At 36.9% G+C, this 23,909-nt stretch overlaps 1 protein-coding gene and 1 long non-coding RNA gene across 6 annotated transcripts in view; one reads left to right on the top strand and one right to left on the bottom strand.

Moving 5' to 3' along the window:
- Positions 1-23,909, top strand: part of adgrb3 (adhesion G protein-coupled receptor B3) — a 108,872-nt gene that overhangs the window by 25,393 nt on the left and 59,570 nt on the right. For all 5 annotated transcript variants that reach the window (XM_046402178.1, XM_046402181.1, XM_046402180.1 and 2 more), the window contains exons 3-4: positions 19,652-19,762; positions 22,242-22,403. In XM_046402178.1, coding sequence (XP_046258134.1) covers positions 19,652-19,762; positions 22,242-22,403 — 273 coding nt within the window. The remainder of the gene's footprint in view (positions 1-19,651; positions 19,763-22,241; positions 22,404-23,909) is intronic.
- LOC124066086 overlaps positions 1-23,909 on the bottom strand; it is a 46,270-nt gene that overhangs the window by 21,139 nt on the left and 1,222 nt on the right. The window lies entirely within an intron of this gene.

The following is a 23,909-nucleotide window of genomic DNA, read 5'->3' on the forward strand; positions in this document are numbered from 1 at the left end:
TTTGCCTCTCACTCCATCCCTCTTTTCACTTGTTTAAAATCCCTGCAAAGAATTTATTGCCCAACCATCACCACTGGCCAGCTGCTTTGGATTCAAGTCACATCAACTTGGGAGTCTCAATAATGCCTCTAAATGAGCCAACTTCTCATTAAAGGAATTTCAAACACCCTACTTAGACTTGATCTGTTGTCCACATTCCGATTGCTTTGTCTTTTAACGTGGCATCTAAAAAGAGTGCTTGGAAAGGGACGGCGAGCCCAATTCACCCCTGCCTTTATTATGGACAGAGTGGTATTCACATTGGTTGACTTGGTTGCTTGGTAACAAGCAGCTCTGGCATGTGATTCCCTTCCTTGCTTTTTTTAGATTTGATTATGAAGTTGTTTTCTAAGTGATATGCGGGTTAGCTCATTTTGGACCTGTACCCATCTGATACATTTGAGACAATCCGAACTGACCGAGTTCAATATCACACAAACAAACCAGAAATGAGCCTCATCCCTACCCCCATGATTGCAATGTGAGCAGTGTGGAAGTGGCAGTGTTTTAATCCTTCATGCAATTTACTCAGATTTCAAGTGGAAGTGAAAGTGACAAGAGTATTGCTGGTTTGGTAGCTGACATTAATATACATAGTCATTTTCCAGGACAGAAGCTTAATCTAGCAGACATCAGAGCCCTGAACCCCACTGAGTTAACAAACAAAAGTCTTCTTGTTCTAACTCCAGAAGCCGCACTTTGTGCTGCTTGTGGCATTGCAGTCTCCTTTGCCCTCCCCTTGCTCGCTAAGAGATGCTGCTGAATAGAAAGAAGGCGTGACTCTTGTGGGGTTAGAAGCAGGAAGGGGGAAGATAAAAAAACATCATGTAAATGCAGGAAGGTCTGAGAATTTTGGGAAACATCTATTTGTATCCATAGTAGTTTAGTTTTTATGAGTTTTTTTTTTTTGTTTTCTTTTTTGATTGATTGATTGTACGAATATAATTTTGATATCAGCTGAATACAACTAAAGCAATCACAGGCTTTTATTGAGTAACTGCTTTCACTTAAATGTCAAAGCAGTGTGGACGTTCAGCAGCTATAATGTTTACCATCTTAGTTTAGTGTTAACATTCTAACATTTGCAAATTGCTTCTAAATATAAAGTACAGCTTAGGCTTCATCTTTGCAAGTATTCAAGTAAATAAATAAAAAATAATAAATCACATCACACTGTTTTCATGATCACAAATTATTACAATTCATCCTGAGCTCATGATGGCATTATGGGAAAAGTCAGACGATCACTGAAGTCATTAATGTACATAATCTATCAACACTGAATGTGCGGCAGTCCATCTGGTTGCTGTCAAGATATTTCACAAGATAGGAGAAAAATTTGACTTGCTGAGGTGTTAAAAGAAACATCAGGTGATCACCAACACAATCTATCCTCTGGGCATAGCAAAAATATGTACAAAACTGGCAACCTGCCATTAGTTTGACATTTAAGTCTGGACTGAATGGCCAACCAACATTACTCTTTCTAGAGCTATGCCTCTAGCATGCCTGGTTATGCGCCATGTCATTCCTCAGTTCAAAACACTGGAAAGGCTTTGAATAACCATATTCAAAGCCTTTCCAGTGTTTTGAACAGTGATGGTGGTGGTAACATGCCAATTTCCCTCTGATTTTTATGGGTTTTTTTATGTGTATTATGTGTTTTTATTGGGTGTGTTTAATTTTCCAAATGTAAAATAGAGAATAGACTGATTTGGTTCTTTCATCTTAGATTAAATCTGATTTTTTTTCAAACATTTTGTTATTTTTCTTAATGACCAAATACTTGCATATACAGAATTACAAATCAATGAAATGTGTAAATCTAATAGTAGGTGGTAGCATGCAATAGCTACAAAATAATTTAAGATTAAGGAGTTATTTACCTAAATAATTCAGATTGTTTTTTCAGTGTCATATTCAGTATATTCTGCAGTTGCTTGCTTATTGCAATGTGTTCCAGGGTCCACTCACTTATCATATATTTGTCATTATTATGTTAATACTTATTATTACAAAAACAACAATACTGTACATGAAGCTTTCCAAGCCGTTTCAGTACAATTAGATGTTAGTGTCGGTTGACCCTTAACGGTTCCACTTTATAGATGAAGTGATGTTTTTGAATTTTTTTTCATTTTAAAGGTTTACTGTACTTTTAAGAGGGGTGTGGTGGAATGTGGGGTAATTGTCCAGATCTCCAAAGCGACAGAAAGAACAGTGAGTAAAAAGGGAAAGTGAGGGATGAGAATGCCGCCATGAAAAACTGTGCAGCCTGCTACTGGGACGAAATTTAATGAGAGAGAATCTCCAACAGACTTGTACCCTTTTGAGATTTCCACTTGGAAGTCAATTCCACAGCATGAGTCATGAGTCACGAGCTCAAAAAGAGAAAGATAGTAGGTGTGAATTCTTGCAAAGCAAGGGGACTCAGCTGATCATAGGTTGATCACAGAGAAGGTTATTCAGTGCAAGCCGACAAGCCACAGTTGACCAGGACATAAAATAAGGAGAAACAGGAAGGGCTCATTTGTAATGAATTATTGAGAATGTCATATAATGAATCCTGTCTCTGTATGGTGCCTAGAGACATGGGAATTGCTGATTGCTGATTTCATTTGCTACCATCAAATGAACGTATTGCATTTTGCATTATGTTATAAATATAGTCATGGAGAGTGTCTAGGCTCATTAGTTTTAACTACTGACATGCCAGTGTATATCAAACAAAAAGCTACATATAAACTGTATATTTACCAATGATGATCCTCACTGCAGAGAGAGGCAGTATTAACTACAGAAGTGCCATGAATTGCTTTCAATATTTTATTTTCATTATGGATAATCATAGAAATAAATATGTAATCATAACATAAACTACCTGAAGAAAAAATAAGATTCTTATTGGATGTCACTTTTTGTAACAGTTTCTCAAATATGTAATATGGGAAACTAACCCTCACTTAACATTCCTCCTGCTGAGTGTCCTGCCAGTTATAGTAACGCTTTATTTTACACCTCGCTCGCACTGATGAAAAGTATAAAGGACGGGCTTTCTTTCATTTTTCAACCTCACTTCAATGTCCAAGGGATTTATGTCTTCAAAATTTTCGACGTCACTATTTTCGCGACTATCAGTAGTAACAAACCTCATCAGCAGATCTGTGTGCCTAAATGTCACTACCATCTGCCTGAGGAACACCACTGGAATCTAACAGCAGGGAATGCTAATTGTCGCCATGAAAAATGGTTATGTAGACACTAAGTGAAAATATGTTGCTTTTTAATGGGAGAGACCACAACAAGCAATAAAATTTTGCCTAGAGGGGATAGACAAATCAATAATGTTATGTAAGCAGTCCTGTTATGACTTTAAATTGCTCTTTTATGTGTAATCTACTCAGTCTGGTAGAAGTGATTGGTTTTAGAGCAAATCTGTGGTAACATTTTGCATTGTAGCATCCTTGGTAGACGATACCAAGGTTAGGTTATACTTTAATGCACATAGAGTATATCTCCAATATACAGCAGTTACACTGGTTTACAGTGAAACTATCACTGTTACACTTGGGTCTCAGAAGGTTAGTCAGGCATATACCTAAAGGGAGATCTGTCAGTTAGATCACATTACAAACAAGGAGACATCTTGTAGGATTGATCGCATGTGCCTTGCGATGGGTAGCTGGTGGGTAGAGGAAGCTGGGACTTACAGGTAGGGCTGTACAATTACAGTCAGTATTTTGTTAGTATTAAACAACCACAGCTCCCATGAGTCATGGCCATATGGCATACTCTCAAAACCTCATCTGCAGTGCTAATGCGAAAAAAAGTAATCTTGATATCTTGGTAAAAATTGAGAAGGTGCTTTGATTATACTCTCCAGCATCAATAGGAGACACTAATTTAGTTTGGAATTCGGACAGAATAAATAAATCCTAGAATCACATTTCAATAGTTTGCCTGAGGCTATAGTGTAACAGAAGCTACTTAAAAAAGATTACAGGACTCTGGTTCTCTCTGAACACACCACCTTCCTTCCTCTGAAAGGAGACTACCTACCCTTGATAGCGTCCCATTTTATTTGGATGAGACATCTCTGTCAATCTGACTCTTTGATTTCAAGATCAACAGTACAACAACTTGACTGCTTCTGTTCTAAGTACAGGAAAACTTTCTGTTTTCAGCAACCAATAAATGTGAGGTATGAATGTATTGATCATTTGGACAGCCAGTCAATCAGTCCGTGTCTGTCTGTAATTTGACACTCGAGCCATATCCTCAAATGGCACTTGCTCATACTGTATTGAGTGATGCTTGCTTGCTCACATTGCAGTCTTGCTAGTGTGTGCGAGATTGATTTTTTTTTTTTTTTTTTTACTCTAGTGCAAACTGTGTACACCATGTACTTTACTTGGACCCGTTTGAGATTGTCTTGTCTACTATGTGGGAGATGGAAGGTCCCATAGAAAAGGCAGAGAAAGCAGCTGAGCACTCTTCATTAACAGGAGTGGTGTGGTTAATCAGACAAAACCACCCAGTTAGCCCTCATCCTGAAAGACATTTCTCTTGCAAAACAAAAACATAATGTTGAAAACAATGTGAAAACACTTCACATAAAGCACAAATCTAATAATGAGCCCATTGCAGCTCTGCACACTTCAAGAACCCAAAGAAGAAGCTGCACTAGAAAACTTATGGAAAATGTGAGTTAAGGAAATTCAGCTTTAAAAGAGAAAAAACTTCAAGGATGAGACCGAACTGGCTGGTTTCACAAATGTATACCTAGTTAACTGCCCCATCCCTGTTAAAATAAAGCTCACATAATCTAGTTCCTTTTTTCTATGGGGACTTTCAGTACTGTCTCCCACGTGGACCATTATTTATGATTATTTCATCTATAAAACATCAGAACACAGCTCAAAATGTCCATTGTGATTTCCTGGTGGTGTTTAGATTGCTTATTGGTCCAAACAATCCCAAAAAAATCCCAAAAATCATCAGATTATTTCATTGCAAGACCAGGCAAAGTGGCAAAAGACATTTGCAGAGCTGGAACAATTTGGCATTTGGCTTCATAAATTACTTTAATTTATTTGTGTCGATCACCTAATCAGTTAATTGACCAATTTTTTCAGCTCTGTACAATAGCACAGCAGTATAGCAGGCTACATGTACATCTATTCTTCTTGACAGTGGGAGGCTGATGTAATTAAGAAACTTCAACTAAAGCAGTAATTGATGCTATTTAAGGTAAACCTAGAGATAAAAAGAAAAAAAAATCCATGAGATGTTGTTTTAATCTAATCTAATTATCATTAGATCAGATTAGATTCAGCTTTATTACACATCACACATGTAACAAGTATAAAGCAATGAAATGCATTATTTACACAAATGTCAATCAAAGGTAATGCAAAATACCAGGAATTGGACCTTTGTGGAAAAAAAGAAAAAGAGAAAGCATAATCTAAGTGGAAGAAGAAGACTGGATGAAATAAACAACGGTTTTAGTTCTGTGGTGGTAAAGTGCAGATATTTTCCTTCAAAGTCCAGTGTGTGGAACTGAGTCGCATCTTGGGGTGTGGCTGCAGATTGCAACCAACTGAACACCCCTCATTTCAACCTTCCTTACGGTGACTGCTACAAATGCCAAACAGTTTGGAATTTGTCCATTGTGGGCTAATGTAGACAGACTCCACAGAAGAGGACCCACTCCTTTTATAGGTATAAAAGGCTCATTTTAAAGTTAAGAAAGTTGCAGGTGATTATACAGTAAAGAAAATGTTACACACTTATGAATATACTCCACTTCTGCCTCAAAATCCCTCTAAATCCTACACACTCAACCTTTAATGTATAGTATATACTCGATCTAAGATTATTAATAATTCAAACAACCATAATATTCCCCATTTAAAAAAAAAATAATTCCAACCAAGACTGTGAATGAATTATTTATAAAATAAGCACTTTGTAAATCCTAACATATTCCTGTCACATGACCCATAGGTTTTGCAAATTAAATTTGTTTCACAAGAAAAGATGACATTCATGTAGATTATTCGGTTTACATCATAATTTGCTGGTTTATAGGTTTGTAGTTTGGTACAGTCATAAAACACCATTAGTAGTAGTAGCATCATTCTCCTGATGCTGGATCACAGGCAATGTATTTTAAAAATGTCCCCCGCTTTGCAATTTCATTTTCAGATAAAGTCAAGTACTACAGCAGCAGATGAGAGCAGTAGTAGTACCAAATACCTGACATACAATATGAAAATATCATTTGTGTTGCATTTCAGACATTTGAGATGCTGTGAATTTATAAAGGATTGCACCTTTTTTTATTATTTATGAAGTCAGACAATTCACAAAACTTGTGAAGTTTTGTATTGTATCCATGAGGCTGCTGTTGAACATCTGGTTGTCCCAGTAAGAAATGTAAAAAAAAAAAAAAAAATTTAGAAAACATATAGTTAGAAAATGTACCCACCAAACACTAAAGATTTATTATGAATCACACAGATATTTATGTGTGTCTGCAGCTGCAAAACATAATCCGTATTTGTTTTTTGACACATAATTATATTTCTTTATTGTAAACTTTGGTATACCTGCAAAATCAATTAAATAGAGCTCACATGACATATATCCCTGTTTTTTAATGCTTCTTTATGGATTTTATTTTGGGTATACATCATACAATAGTGATGGAAGACGAATCTCTCTGATTTTGAGATTGTTGAATCTCAGACAGTCTGAAATTATACTTTCATCACGTGCAGTCCTCTGTGCATTAGTTTTCCGTTCTATACAATTTTCTATTCTATATTATGCATTTAATTTTGGACATTGTGCTTTTCATGTACTGTAGAATTTTATATGTAGACAGTGTGTTTATACAGGACAATCATCGAGCCACAATCCCACTGTTCTATCAGTTGTCTGCATGGTACTCCGTAAAAACAAGAAGAGAACATTGTGCCCACTGATTACCCTCTATTTTTATATCATCTTATATCCATGGAGATTCAATTACTAGCTGAATATAGCTGATTCATATGGCCACTCAGAGCTGCCTGTTTTAAAATCAGGAGGAAATACAGAAAATGTGCATTCATCAGTGCATCTAAATGCCATAATATGGTGAAAGGCGAGTTAGGACTAAAATGGTTCCTTTACCCATTTAGTGCACCATCCTTTTCTACTGTCTAAGTAGCTTACGTGTGTGGAAGAAAATGTAGCTATTGATGTCCTTGAACTTTTGCCTAGTTTAATAAATTCTAATTAGATTAGCGCAAGAGAGTGCATGAAAAGACAGCTTTTTTGTCTTTGCTGATTAGAGTGGAAAAAAATATATGCACAGGGCTACATTTTTTGCATTGAAAAGCTCATTAAGGCTGCTCTCACAGAAGTGCAAAGGAAGTGGAAGAAAATGGTTTTGTCGTTCAGGCTCACAAAGAGATCCTACTTTGTTGTGTGAGAAACAGAATGAATAAGTTGTTGCCTTCATATGAGGAAATATTGGAAGCTACAGTCTGACAGCTGTGAATGATAAATATGTATTGATTATTTAATGCGTGTACACACAGCTGCATTTATTCATCACGAATGTCACAAAATTAGAAGTTATTCCAAGAACTTTGATGAATTTAAACACTCCGAGTCATTTTGTCATAGTCATTCAGGCAAGATCTGAATAAACTGAAAGATATTATGTGGAATTCTTGCCAATAGCCATGACAGATTATTCTCTGCAAATTACCTGCTTCACCTGGAAATGAATTGAAGAAAAGGATATGTTTTAAATCATTTCCTTTTTTCAAGCCTGACTAAAAGCACTTTTGCTGAGAAGCAGAAGACCTCAGAGCTCTGACTGCACATGAGACTGGTACATCGACAATAACGTGAACTCGCCCACAACAGGTCAGACAGGCTATTCAGCCAAAGCTATTGGGGGGCTTGGGTGTCATGGGCCTTGAAAACTCCACGTTCCTCTGCAGTGAAGTGTGTCTCCAGCTTCCTATTTTAGCACTCTGCAGAGCACAGCTGAATGGACAGCAGTCATTGTGTGCCCAGATAATGCACTTCAATCATCCTTAATGTCATCACAGGCAAAAAGGCTCAGAAGCTGGGTTGAAGGGGTTTTATTTCCTCTCACATCCAGGCACAAAAACCAATGTTTTAGTAATAAGATTTGGGGCTGTATTTGTTTTACAGAGTAATTATACTGACCAGCTGTACTAAGACGCGGATGGAAATGTAAAATACTGCTGTAACACTTTTTGATGCACATTTAATGGTGGCCTCTGGGTGGAAAACAATTAAGCAGTCATGTTTAGGTTAAAGCTGATTTAATTTACTTTGTTGAGTTTAACTTTTCTTTTTTGACGTAACACTTAATATTCTGGACGTGGTAGGCTGCAGGGAAAGCTTGTGGTGTGGTAATCAATTCCATACATTGGCCAATGGTAAGATGTTGAATGGCTAATTGACCACAGTAATGGTCCATGGCTATGTGCTGGTGGACGATGGAGATGTGCACATTAAAAAACAATTAATTTCCAATACTAATGTCACTCTTGGCTGCCTCTGCTGCTGCATATAACAAGGAGCTGTCACTGATAAGTCATTTCATAGTCCATCTAGGCTTTGATCCAGGCTATGCAGAGTTAGAAGGCCTTTTTGTCAGACTGAGATACATATTTTTCCTTTTTAAAGCCACTTGAATAGAATGTGGGTGCTCCTTTTGGTTTATGAGTTTACTTAAAATTGTTTCCCTCCTACTTTGCAAAGCTACAAAGTCATGGTCTGGCCATGGACTGATTACATTTTCGGCTTCTAGCCACTGAGTTAAATTTGTTTTACAGTTGTTTACAGTATATTTCAAGCTACAGCATGCCACTTTGCACTTTAGAAGACCCACATGGTAACAAGATTTAATTTTGACTGTTGTAACTTCACTATCCAGAAATCATGAGATGACTTTAATAAACTGCAAACTCAATGCTCTAATTTGACTGTATTAGTGGCTCTGCTCTGTTGGAAATAATCTTAAAGCAGAGCCAGTAGGCTCAGCCATCATTGATACTGTTTTCTGGTTGTGGAGTGTTTGCTGGCACCCACGTAGGAGACAGTTTGTTTTCATTCAAATTTTGATGTATTATTTTTAGTGCCGTTTTTATTTATTTACATGAACATGGATATTTACTTTGATATGATTACAATGTGCTACAAACCTATCAAAGTAAAATACTGACACTGAGGCAATGGTTCGACTATTTCATTGTTGTTTATTCTTTTTTACATTGATGAATGAATGCTTCTTTGACTCGGGATAGTGATGTTTTTGTTTTCCACCACTATTTATAATACAGCTCTTTGTACACACAGACAAACCATGTCACATCGATCAACACCATGGCCTTGTTAGAGTTAAGAAGGAAGACAAATTTGCAAATGAATGGACATCTTTTCATATTCCTCTACGATCAGGTCTTTCGTCAGCTTTTTTAAGAATTAAAAAAGACTTTAAGTGTATAATAAGGTGGGACCCTTTTCCAGGACACAAAAATAAAAACATCTTGAATTAATGAATTTTTTTACTTATTTCAACAGTTACTCTGCCCCACTGAAATTACAATTATCCTCCATCAGCACTCAACAGCACTATTCAGCATAGATAATGCTTCTTTTCTCTATTAATTTAAGAGTGTTTTGAAACTCTTGGATATAGGGTTGCAAATGTTTGAAAAATAAGATTGTGAATTCATGCATGAAACTTGAATATTATACCCAGCATCATGCTAGCCAAATGGTACAGTTCATTTCAGGTGGTATTTTATTGTTGCTTTACTGTTCCAGTGGGATAGTTTTTTGTGACACAAAGGTAATTGTCTATTCCAGAGTTTTTCAAATAGGAGCTGTGCCTCCCCAGGGGTCTCTACAGTTTCAGGGGAGGTTAGGGAAGTGAAAAAATATTACATTAGTTATCAAAAGAAGATTGCTTGGATTAGCCTAAATGAATGTGATATTTCAGAGATACAGTGTGTTTTGGAGGAGTTTACTGTTTTTTCATTTTCCCTGAGACAAAAACTAATAAATGCCTTAGGACTAGAGTATGAAGTTATGTCAAACAGCAATATTAGCTTATTTTGCTGAGAGTCTATGGAATCAAACAATATAATCATGAACTGCCATCCAGGAATTGAGTGAAACTAAAGCAAGTAAACTAAAAAGGGAATAGGGGGCACTTTTTTCCCCAAGATCAGTGTAGAGTCCCACAGTCAAAGCTCAGTTTTACAAAAATAATCTTTGACATAATCACTCTGAGAAAGAAAGGGGGGGACATTTTACAGGAGCTAAAATGATTTGAACTCTTCACATGGTCATTTTGTGTGTTGAATTCGTCTCAATATTCTGGGTTTCCAGAGATCGTCAAGTGGTTAAATCCCTTGCCTACTGAACTAAATGCCCCCCCATCTTGGGACTGAATCCCTGCAGGGTTTTCTCTCCTGTGTTTCTCTCCCTCAACACTTTACAAGTGTCCAAATAAAGAATAGAAAATTACACAGGTGAGTTGACAGAGGAGATCGAGAGTTTTGCCATGGCTCAGAATAGATTTAAGGTCTAGTAATACAAATTATGAGCTACATCTACCTAACTACATCTTTTCATCTTTGCTCTGTTAGATAAAACCAAAAACAAGCAATATTTTATTTTGTTTATACAAGCTGTCGTTCATCTTTTTATGTGTGATTGAAGAGCTTCATTGGAAAACTGAGTAGATAAACAAATAGTCATTTTGCACAAAAACCAAGCACAGAAGGATATTTGCTTTAAAACTGAATAAAATAAAAACAGTAAATTCTTTCATAGAGGTGAATAATTAAGTTAATATAGGCTAATATAGGCCAAATACTGTTTGTGCTTAGTTATAAATATACAAACAGAAATTACAAGCAAGTGCAGCCATGCGTGGCTTTGAAACTTGTAACAACTGTGATTGTTCTCATGCGCTCAGACTTGGCATCAGAATCCATTAAATAAAAATCCTGTTGCGCTGTTGTTATGCTCTTGTCTGAGGACATTTCAGCATAGCCACTGTGTCCTTGTAATTATTTTGGAGTGTGCATTTACTTTAACATGAGCTTAGCCAATGAGCAAAGACAGGGCATGTTGCAGGCATCTTCCTCATGACTAACTTGCATATGACACAATGTTCCCTGTGCTGATAGATGCAGGGTGGCAGTCTGAAGCAGTGGGTTTTACCACTGCAAAAAGATCAGACATGATTGGTGCTGTGGAAAAGCTGACAGCATGAATTATGGAGGTCTCATTAGGGGCTGTTGGAAATGATTTATCTTGCAGCGAAATATGGTCATCCAACCACATTTGCCTCCATGGTTACAGAATCCACATTGTGTTTTGCTCTTTAAATTTCCTAGGTGTATCATGTTCAGTGTATTAGTGAGGAATTTCCATGGATGCCAAACCATGACTCTATTAAATCTAAGGTCACTACTTGGTATGCCAAGCAAAATGGCTCAGAAAAGGACAAGGTATGCTCTTTGAAAATTGGCTGCAGTTGCAAAGGTGCTAAAAAATGTGTCATGTTTCTCACTTGACAGATGCATTGCTTGGCATGGCAGCACTGGGCTTGGCAGTGTGTGTGATTGCTGGGTCATCTACTGGGGTTGTGTGTTTCTATACTGATGCCAAGAAATGCATCCATATCCCTATAGCAGGAGCACTGTGGTAAAGGATGCCTCAAAGGATAATTATGGATAGTTTACAACAGTATATCATATCCTGCTGGTAAAAGGAAAATCTCTTGTTTTCAGGCGATTGGCCAGAACATACAAGTGAATATTAAATTAAATGCTTTATACACGAGACCAGTGTCCCAGATTTTAGAAAGCTTCAGTATTTCACAAAGCCTGCAATGTGAATTTTCTATACTATTCATGTAATCTGACCAGTCCTTCTGAAATGGTTTCATTAGTAATCCACTTCCATCCTTGTTTCTGTCGGTGCACAGTAGTCCTTTCAGTTGTGCCCCTGCAGCAGCCCCACTTTTAGTCACGGGTGGTTCAGCAGTGTCGCTTTTTGAAAAGGCAGGCGATTTTGAAATTTATACACTGCAATCTTGGCATTGCTCTCACTTTAAAATGTTCCATAGGCAGATCCATTTTCTGATAGCATCATGCAGCTGAACTGAAAGCACGACACATTGCTCACATTATCATGCAGAAGGTACATCTTTGTGAAACCCCAGAATAGATGACAAGGAAATGAGTATTTTCGCGCTGTTGTTTAAATCAAAATGAAGTCTACTTTACCGAAATTGATAAACAAGCATTTGTTTACAGCCACAGTAATGAAGATGCTTTTCTTTGTTTTGGTGGCAGTTTATTACAGTGTAATATTCAGACTGTGGAATGTGCAACTAAACTGTGTAGTTTTGAAGAGAGAAGAGATTCAATTTACACACGTTTGGAAACCAGACTGCTGAAGCCTGTTTCCCTGAAGTGTATGGAAAAGAGGAGGAATGATCTGCTCACGGCACCCAGCAACAGGGCTTCTTGATGCAGTACTTTGATAACGTCAGAGCTCCATCTAGGTTGCTTTGTGAGGTACTGCTAAATAACCTTGTGATTTAGCATTGTGCTGTAAATTATCAATGCTATCTCCAGCTGCCACTCACTTGGCTTCACGATAGTAATACAGAATACATCCTCTCGACTTACAACAGACTGTATCCTGAGTGCTTGTCTCACCACACTCATACATTTTTAGGGGAGTTCACATGACTTTTCAATGAGGTGCAGTGGCAGTCGCACAGAATTCTAATTTGGCTTCAATCTAAGTCATTAGGAGAGTCAACAGGAAGCAAACAGATGGCAGAAGGAATATGATGGATAATTGTGTGTCTCAGAGGACAATTCGTAATTTGTATCTGATTCCGTGCAACCCCCTCATTTTCTTAATGAAGGACTAATTGAGTTTTTTAGATTGGCTCAAGCATATGGTTCCACCAGAAGTGAAGGCTTTGTACAGGGAGGACATTGTACCGAGGATATTTGAGTAGGTTTAGAAGATTGTTTCTAAACAGCAGACTGATTTTAGGGTTGGAGTGACATTTAAGACTCGATTTGTAAGTGAGAGCATATTCGTGAGAAATATGATGCATCGTTATGTCATAATAATCATCATGAATATCATCATCATCATCGTCATCGTCATATTTATTATTGTTTTTATATTGAAAAAGGAGTCTTTCTAAAACAGTGATACTTACTGAGAAAAGAAAATGTGCTCTCCTGTCTCTAAGATGATGGAATAAAAACATGATAGTACAATTTGTACTTATAATTAATTATGAATAAAGGAATATTTGATGTTTTTTTTAATGTATATTTTAAATGTTTTTAAACAGAACACACAATGACTAATTTTCTTTTTCTTTTCCTCTGGATTTTGTTTTATTATTTTTTGGTAACTTTTCTCTCCCTTTTCTAATATACCTGTTCTTATTTGTAATTCTGTTTGTTTTAATTATGTTGTCGGTAGTTTAATATCCATAATCAATCAGATCAGACTGTGATCATTTTTCTGCATTGATGTTCAGTATTTTAACTGGTTGGTTTTGATTTGGTGTTATCTCCAGGAAACAAGGAAATGAAAAGGCACTTTGTACAAACAATTTGTCTGTCAACCCTTAAATTATTGTGCAACATGTTGTTTTAACATGTGGTCATTCTCACCTTTTGCAAAGGTTAATGTCTTTTATTATAGTTTAGCATCTTTTCATGTTTAAATATACTTCCATTGTAATTCATGACTCTAACAGAAGTCCAATATATCCAAAAGTCAAGTGCCTTACAGCTCAGAAATATCCCTACATCAGACAAAAATTTGCCAGCCTCAGTAGCTCAGCTGTCAAGAAATGGGACAGGCGCGGGTATAGAGAGGTATCCCTCTTCTTGATCTGCGAGAACTGTACACTTGTCTCTATTTTAGGAACTTACACTCTTCAAAGTGCAGTAGTAATGAAGTGCCTCTCATTAAGTGCTTCATTTGTGACAGTCAGTCAGTCAGGCAGGAATGCATGGAGGGCAGTAAGCGGAGCGCCCCTGATAGAAGCTACTCATAGGGGCCTCAGAGTAAAGGCTCATTTCATGCAAGGTTAGACACATCAGTCATTGGACATGGGGCTGGCTTTTACTGCCTTTCAATAAAATTACACATGGAACGTGTCCACACAGTGACGACGAACCTGGAAATGAAATGTCTTCCATTGGACTCTCTGTGGCTACTGGCATGATTGCTGCTAGACTGAAAGCTTAAAATTCCCCGCATGCAGTGTATCAAAGCCTCAGTGATTATAAAGGTCATGGACCCAGGGAACTTTCATTGTCTTTGATTGCGTGCTGAGTCTTTATTTGTTTGTAATGTGTACTGCATGTGCTTAGTAGCGGGACATTAATTAGATCAAGCATGAATATCTTTTGTAAATACGGCTGCTAATTAAGCTTGAAAACACTGACATGCAGTGATGAGTCAGAAAAGTCTGAGCCTACCAAATCAGACTAACATAAAAAGAAATTGGCCTGGGCGGGAAAAATACTGTCCAACACTTTCTATGTTTGCACACCTTTGACACAATGATGAAAGCCTGTGTGGAGCACATGCAGTAACGCTGTTGCCTCAAATACCCAGCTCTGGTATCCTTCTGTTATAACCCTCATTTACTGTCACCTGCTGAGGTCACAGCCCAGTGGTGACTTGGTTGCTGCACCTGCACAGCCAGAAATTTGAGGAGACATTTTGGCCAAAGATTTTCTTTGTTTTGGCTGTTGCTGAATGCAGTGCTGGCTTTGTTAACAGGTGCACCTCTGGAGATCAGCTGATTGAAAATTAGAGTTATTTTATTTTCCTTCTTAGAATTCAGAAAAGTAAGTAGTATCGCACAGTAAGATTAACTTGCAAAGTAACCTGACTCAAAAGACTATAGCCATCAAATCATTCCAGGTCGTTAAAGTTGAGAGGAATGTATTTTTGCTCAAAATAGCCTAAACTAAACCCTCACCTCTTTATTACTCATCTGATTTGTTGATAATCCCTGACAAGTAGGCAAAATGGCTGCCATTATAAACTGATGGCACAGCATGGTGGCAGCAAGTAGTCTTTGCATGCACCTTTTAAAAAATCTATTTTTGCACTTTTTGCACTGGAGGTAATTGCATGTTTGATGCTGGAAAGTGTTAGTGAATGAAGTGTTAATTCTGCCACTTCCCTTAGCAAATTTGTGAGCTTTCAAAAATGTAAATCATTTGAGTAACAGGAAAAGGCTATGTGTTGTGTGTGAGTATGTGTATGAGTGTGCACATTTTTTTCTATGTTTGATATTATACAAATATTATATATATGAAATATTAGGTCTATACGTTTGTCAGCATCATAGCATCATAACATATGGGCCAGATCAGGTTTAATCTCCTCAGTAGGTGACGACAGATGCTAAAGCTAACAATCATTAAAATACATGTTACTGTAGCTGAGACTGACAAGGAGCCATCCTGGTTCATGTTTTCCCATAGTGAGCCCAAACATCATCAATGGATCTGCTGACAACTATACTTATGAGAACTTCTGCTATTATATTCTCTGGCAGACAGTTAAGTAATTTTCTCATGCTACAATTTTGTTTGATGGAGTTGACATTTTTATTTGGGACATACGGCTACAGTCTAACCACACATAGTTTGGATATGAGTCTGTGAAATGAGTAAAAAGAAAAGACTGAAAAGAAAATATCAAACAAGCACAAAAATACTGTGTATTTGACCATGTACATTGTATCTGGATAAAAAAACAACCCCTTGAGTACAGCATGATGACAGATTATGTTACTAATTATATTACTTAGCCTCACTTTGTTCAGTAAATACACTAAAAATTTTGCACTGGCTGCATTTTCCACTCTCAAATTTCATGCATTTACTATAACTCTGGACAAAAAATTGAGGTTTACTTCAAAGAACTATTTGTGGAACTATTCTTCACATGCAACTCCTTCCTCTCTGGTCCATTTGATCCAGGATGTTGAAAATTATTTTGATTTTTAAATGATTACTTGAACAAGTTGCATGGCTTTGACCTTGTATTAAAATGCGTTGACTGCTGTGGAAGGAAAAGTGGTTCCTGCTGATTCATCTGCCAAGGTCTTTTAAGTAATTTAGCACTCTATTTTAGGCATGTATTGAATCCTCCACAAGTATGTAGACGATTTCAGGAAAATAATGTCACTATTTCTCAACTTTTGTCAATCCTGCTAAATTTAATGGTCATTCTAACAATAGTAGAAAGTTATTTTTGATTGTTAGGCCCAGCTTTATTAATGATGCATGCTAGCTACGGAGGTTATGTGCATGCAAAACAAAGTGAATGAATCTCTCACCACAACAAAAGGAAAGAAAGCTAACAGTGATGGATTTCTCTGAATGGCATCATCTCTCCTTTCTTGCTGATGCGTGATGGTTGATGGATATCAATAATAAGTATTCTCGTTAGTTCACACTAGGAGGACATCTCATAAATCTTAAACTTTACTTCCTCTAAAGCACACAGTTTAAAAGTTTTGAATACAGGCCAAAACTATGCTGTCTCAACAAGAAGAAATGGTTCTAAGTAATGACATGCTAAATGCATCATTTGCACTTTCTGTCTTGAATACAGTGAAGATGCATTGTTTTGGGCTACTCTCACAAACGAAAACAGCCTGCCCCTCCAGTTATTAAAATTCTGGTTTGTCTCTCTTGTTTACTGTCATATAGCCATAGGCTTGAATACAATACTAGCATAGTTCGATTAAACCGCTGCGCTTGTTTCTCAGAACTTTTCTGGCGTCATGTTTCAAAATCCTTCTCTTTTCCATTCGACCCCAGGCTCTCTGAAACACAATGTTAGGTTTCACATCTTGGCTTTGTGGCATCAAAAGAGACTTCAGTCTCATCCACTTAAAACTGAGTCTCCTTATGCACTAAATTACCCTGGTCTCATTTGTGTACAAACAGGTTGAGCTTTTTCAGTGGCTTCCTGCGCAGACTGATGTAGACAGAATTACTCAAACATCAGTCATGAAAGGAAGAATTAGGATGATGATGAAACACTTCTATTTAAAAACGTGTGAAGTTTGATTCATGCAGTGTGTGCTCTGCAGTGACTGTGTATCATCTGAGTATCTTACCGACATGACGCTTAATGACATTTTATAATCTCTTTCATGTTGCGATGCTTTTGTTGTATTGTTCATCATGAGCTGCTGAGAGCTTGATTAGATTAGGTGAGACTGACTCCAGGACTGATATCCCTATTTAATAGGCTTAGTTGATCAATGTTTAGCCCAGGCATATCATTTTCAAAGGTATGACAGAATTATGATCAATGACTTGTGAAGCCAGTTATGTTGATTAGAATTCAAAAAGGACAACACAGTATATAACAGCCTCCAGTTCTACATATGACCTCCTTGATACAAGACAGTTTCTTTACATTTATGCTCCTTGTAAAAGCAGAGAGCTAGATAGGAATCATTATATTTCAGTATACAGCATACTGATATTAGCATAAATTTTCAGTGCTATTGCCTTTTGTCTCTGCTAAACACTGCTGCTATGTTATGGAATACTGCATAGTAGGGTGTCCATAATAATATTTTCTACTTTCTTTGTGCCATTAATGTTGAATATAAAGGCAAAAGCATTAAATGAAACCAAGTATTGTCTATATCTAATCAACCCCAGTGAGCCAAGTGGCATGAAAGTGCTGCTGTATGGTGCCTCACACCTTTTAGTGTTCAGTTTCATTTGCATTAATTCATTAAAAAAGGCAACGTGCCCTGCTTTTTCTGTGGTTTCCTGCAAAGCAGCACACATTCAGGCTGACTAAATCAGACAGCCCTTTTGTTCTGCTAAATGGGGAACTGGTTCTTGATTCAAGACACCACAGGGTACAGCAAAAACCACAGTAAAGAGATAACATGTCAAAGTATCTACAGTAGTTAGCCTTACAAGAGTGAACGTTAGATCAACTGCCTGCTGTTCGTCAAACCATCAGTGTACCTGCACTTTTCGTTGTCCAGTGCAGAGTTCACACTGTGCTTTCCATATAATTTGAGCAAAACAGATGTGAACACAAGCAACCCAGACTGAAAGACCTTTGAACATGCTTCTGAAGCTTGTTACTTTGTGCAGTTATGGTGTTGAAGATCCCAATCAGCATCAAAAGGCTGCAGTGTTATGATGTTTCAGCCTGGCGGCTTTTTATCCTTTCATTATACCTTCTTAATATTCTAATTTTTTTATGCAAACACAGTCACTGTACCTGATGCTATACTGGGAAGGGATTTTTTTTTTATTTTATATTTATTTTTTTCCCTAATCCAATCATGGAACGTGTTTGTTGATATGATTTGGCTAATGCCAACAGTCTGATGCGTGGATCAGACAACAAGCTTTTTTGTTTGTTTGTTTTGTTTTTTTGCAGTCAAGTGATTAAAATATAATTAGCCATAAAATCTTGGCTTTCAGATATCAGATTTCCTCCTGTAGGTCTCACTGTGAGGGAGGTCAGTCTTTCTATGCTTACAGTCTTCTGTAGGGAATGCAGGAAACAGAGGCCACAAACTATATTAGAAGAGATGATTTAAACATACTCCCTATCAATGGCTGATGCATTGTATTGTCTAATGTACTAACATAAGCTATGTGTGAATTTGTTGTTGATGCATCACCTGCATTGCCTATTTGCAAACGATATTATCACCTCATTAGGACCACACTGCCAAAAGTAATGCGAGTTATTAATTAAAAAGGAGTTCAGAAACAATTTGCATGAGCTATTTAAGTAAGTGAAATAAATGTTTTGCACTGCGTCGGGTTTACTTAAAATAGCTGATGCAAAGCCTTAACTAAGCGAAATACCAGTTGCATCACTTTTCACAGTGTGGCATCAGAACATTGTACTCATTGTTTCTTTGTCCCTTTATGGGAAACAAAGAGAGCATGCACTGTAATGAATACAGCTCAGAATACATTTGTCTAATTTTACAAAGGTTCCCAATATTTTGGACTGAGTAAACCAAAAAGAAACCCAAAAAGGGTGACAAACCTTTAAGGAAACTGTGGATCAATAGCATGTTATGTCCATGACCCCCTCCTCTGTGGCTTTCCAATGGCTTACACATTTTTACTTTCATTTTGTTTTGTTTTTCTTTTCTGGGTGTGCAGGAGGGTGGGAGGGAGGGAGGGAGCTGGTTTGATGACGTGTTAAAAAAACAAAAAAAAAAAACAATGTGAGTTTATTTGCATGTCTGCTATGTGTCTACGCTGTGCTTTCGAGCTCAATTAATACCTCAAACTCACCCTTATAAATTCGTTGCATTGTTCTATGCCCTAGAGCAACAGAAATTAAATACAAACTTGTGTGGTCTTTGTTTCTAGCCATGTACTGCTTCGAACATCCTGAAAAACAGTATGTAATAAGCTTTTGTTCTCAGAAGATCATGTTTAAGCCTAGCTTTCATATGAACCTCTATTTTGTCCCATAGAATATGGAATGATCGGAGAGCATACAGTAAAAAGTCAGCGGCCAAGATCAGTTCATGACACAAAGGCCCTGCAGGAGCAAGCTGAATCTGCTAAATTTATGGCACAAACTGGTAATACAATAGTTATGTTTCTTTACTTTATTTTGTTAACTAAACTTAATTTCATCATGCATGCTCTCTCTTGTACTGCACCTTTTAAGTGGAAATGTTTTGCATTATTATTTTTTCCATTCTCTACTGCTACATATGAACTAGGAAGATAAATTTCCCATTTCTCTATGAATATTTACTTTGAATATAGAACGTAATTGGGTTTTGTGGGTCTGTTTGTTTTATTGTCACATAGTGAGTTGGCAAGTGGATTACTCATACAGTATATTCATAGAACATTAATTAAACAGCAGTTTAAAACTAAGGCCCTGATGTAGTTAATCATTTCCTCCAAGGCATGATAAATGAAATGTCATTTGGTGAAAAACCCACCCCTTCAGCCAAATATGAAACACATACTTGGCAAAAGTTAATCTGATAGATGCTGCCCTTAGAGATAAAAAAAAAAGCTATGTGACTTAATCAAGTGTAGCATCCAATAAATTAAAAACTGAAATTACCTACATTCATTATGACTTTTACAACCTACCACATCAGCATTTTTATTGTAATCAGTTTTGAAATAAGAGAAACCTTAATTTTGATTTCATTATTTAGTTCTTTTTCTTTATTCTATCTAGAAAACACTTTTTTCAGTGGGTGGGTTTAGCTCTAGCTGCTACTCAGATTTTTATTTTATTTTATTTTATTTTTTTTGTTTTTTGATTTTTGGGAGATGATTTTTTTTTTCATGTGTTGGTCCATTCAGATTGCTGTCATTGTTTAAAAACTCACTCTCATTACTACTATAATTTTATGACACACCATACGGGTACTAACATAATTATCATCATTAACACCTCTCCATTTTACACACGCTCTAGGTATGTTGTTTCCCCGTCAAGGCGCATCGCTGTGCTTTTCTGTTTCTCATTCTCACACAATTTACTCTCCCTGTACTGCCTCATTTAACAAATTGATCCACCTTTCAGTCTATTTTATGATCTGCAAAATTAAGGGTAGGGTTTAGATCCCTATTTGGCTGAATCTATGTGTCCTTGATGCTACATGCTGAGAAACTACCAAAAAACATATTTTGCTTGAAATAGTATGATTTGATGACTTCCAATGACATAAATGTATTCAGAGCTGCAATTGAAACCATTCCTCTTTGTAGTAAATGATTTCTCTAATGCATAAAGCCTCGATGAAAATGAATACTTCACCCGAGGGTTTAACATAATCAAACATCAATTATTTGGTGACTATTCTGATGCAGGATTTTGACTTTCTACTCACTTGTCACCAAATAATTTATTCCTTTTTCATTTAGGCTACCATGGCTTTGGAAATCACCCCACTGCCTCACCATAATATACAGCTTTATTTTATGGCCTTTTGATATTTGACCATTATGGACCATGAAGATTGAAAGGCTCAATTTGGTTTCTTTTTACCCTTCTTTTTAATATAACTCAAAAGAGATCTTGAGATTAATGTAAGAAATATGGTCCATTTACTTATATTAAAGACAGTGTTTTTGAATGCAGAGTTTAATTAACTTAAAGTCTGCTTGCAAAAACCATGTAGGCACATAAGCCCAGACAAAAAAAAACAAAACAAAACAAAAATCCCTTCTCATTCAGTGGCTTAGATACTACCTGTTACATTTCCTTTTGGGCACTGACAATTGAAATATGAAGACTGTGAAAAAAAGTTGAAACACACATCAAAATGGCTGTGATCTGCTGAATAAAATTAGCTAACTTTCTCATTTTCTTCCACCCCTGGGAGTTAACAGGCTAAGATGGATTTGAAAATTGTTTGAAACCATCGTCTAAAACACTGTTGTCAAGGAAACTAGATAGTTTGCTGCAGTGCGAGGGATATCCATATCTCAGACCTCTTTCTGAACTAACACCCATTAAATTCCATTTTATTTTCTCAAATGTTGTCTTTCTTGCATGTCACCATGTTCTTACGACAATTTTGTTTGTTTATGGTGATTTTCTCTGTTTGTTTAAACATATTATTGGGTCTCATTAAATGCATGAATTATTTTTTAAGTGAAACAGTGAGATGTAACCCTAATGTCTACTGTTCATTTTTATAATCATAGCTATGCCCTCTCTGTGATCTTTGCATAAATGCACATTTAAATTTGTTCTAAAAGAAAAAAAAAGGCTGTTTTATTTACACATACTATACTATAAAGACCATTTTGAATGTGGCTACTCGCTATGATTATAGATTCAAAATACTTCATTGTTCTGGATGCACATTTAATCATTAGTCCGTATTTATCAAAGATCACATAAAGGTAGTACAGACTGTACAATAGTGTTGTAAATCTATAAGACCCCACTTTCACCCCAACTTGACTCATGCTGGCCCATTCACTTTATACTAAACCCTGCCCACCTTGCCCCACCCTGTCCCGTAAGCCCTGCCCCAGGACCATATTGCTGCATTTAACTAGTGTCACCCTTCTCCCACACAGGTGAATCAGGTGCAGAGGAGTGGTCCCAGTGGAGCTCATGCTCTGTAACTTGCGGTCAAGGGTCGCAGGTGCGAACAAGAACATGTGTCTCACCATACGGAACACACTGCAGCGGCCCTTTAAGAGAATCAAGGGTTTGCAATAACACTGCCCCTTGTCCAGGTAGTGTTAGCAGCAGATTCTTGAATATTAATGTTTTGCTCCTTTGTTGTTAATGGAAGGAAATGTGTTGTTGTGTTTTGACAAACTTTTCTATTTGTGTCTATTTGAGAATGTATTATTATCATTATTGCAGGTATTATCATTATTATAATTAATCTAATGCTTTCTTTCTTTGATGCTATTTTGTGAATGTGGGTTTTGTTTTCATAATCACCTTTGTGTTTTCCATTTCATATATCTCTAAAGGCAATTCATCAGCATTGAAATGGTTTCATGACATGTGGTTCTGCATGGAGCTTGGGGAGCAGTAGATACTGATGTGTTGTCAGCTTCATTTCCTTGAAGGTCAGCCGTGCATTTTAAAATAGCCCGGCAGAATTTCTTCAAACACACTGTAAGGCATTTCTTCCTCAACCCGTGATGGCAGGGCAGATGAGTCACTGGCAGTCAGGTATCAGCATCAGATGTTTTTTCTGTACTGGTGATTGCAGCGCACTAATGTTTGTCTGTATGCATCTGGTAAGACAGAGTGTCGTTCTAAACAAGTCATCATTATCCATTTTTAAGATTGTTTACACAGACAAATATGTTGATTTGGTAATGAGATTCTGAACTCATGTTTAGTCAGTATATTTGACGGGGCTGTTAAGGGTAGTGCTTCTGAGACGGCATCACAAACTCTTAACTAATTATGGCTTATCAAAGATACTGCGAGCCGCATCATCTGACATTCTAATTTGTGATGGACTGTACTTCATTTATAGATGTGGAATGCGTAAGTGGGAAGTTGGCAGTTTCAAAAGGGTCATTCTCTTACTGTGTACACTACGAGCGAGAAAGCAAATGAGTCATTTCAGAAGAGCAGTTACCCCAATACCATTCTTAGTGTGACTCCTCTATGGCCATTAATATTTAACTCAGACAACATTAAAACTCCTAATTCTCAAGAAATAAAAAGCTACACAACCCAATTCCAGGTATATGCATTAATTTGCATGAAGAATAATTATTAATTCAGAACCAGAACATAGAGAGCTGCCCAAGTGAATTCATTATTGTCCTTGATTTATCTCAAGAACTGCAGACATTAGGCTTTTGCTCATGACTAATTGTGGATCCAGTACTTTCTTTCACATAATAATGCAGAAACACTCATCACCAAATAACCAGGCCAAAAAGTCTGAGACAACTAAAGCAACTTTGACTGTTCTCACAAAAGTAAGCCTGTGTTAGATTTTCAGAGAAAATAAGAGAGGCAGAGTTAAGGTAGTTCTGAGGGTCTTTTAACATCTAAAATGTCAGTATTCCCAATTTACTGTATTGTTTCAAGAGTTTTTACTTAGACCAAATTAAATGTACAATAGTCTAGTCTTAAATTGCAGTGCAAGTAATATCTGAAAGATGATGGTTTTTCTCTTTACTTTGTCAAAAACTTTACAGTAGGATCATGGAATTAGTTTTTCCAAGTCATCCTGAGAAAAGGCAGCTGATAGAGCACTAACTTCA

The sequence above is a fragment of the Scatophagus argus genome, chromosome 10 (assembly GCF_020382885.2).
Source record: "Scatophagus argus isolate fScaArg1 chromosome 10, fScaArg1.pri, whole genome shotgun sequence".
Classification (NCBI taxonomy): Eukaryota; Metazoa; Chordata; class Actinopteri; family Scatophagidae; genus Scatophagus; species Scatophagus argus.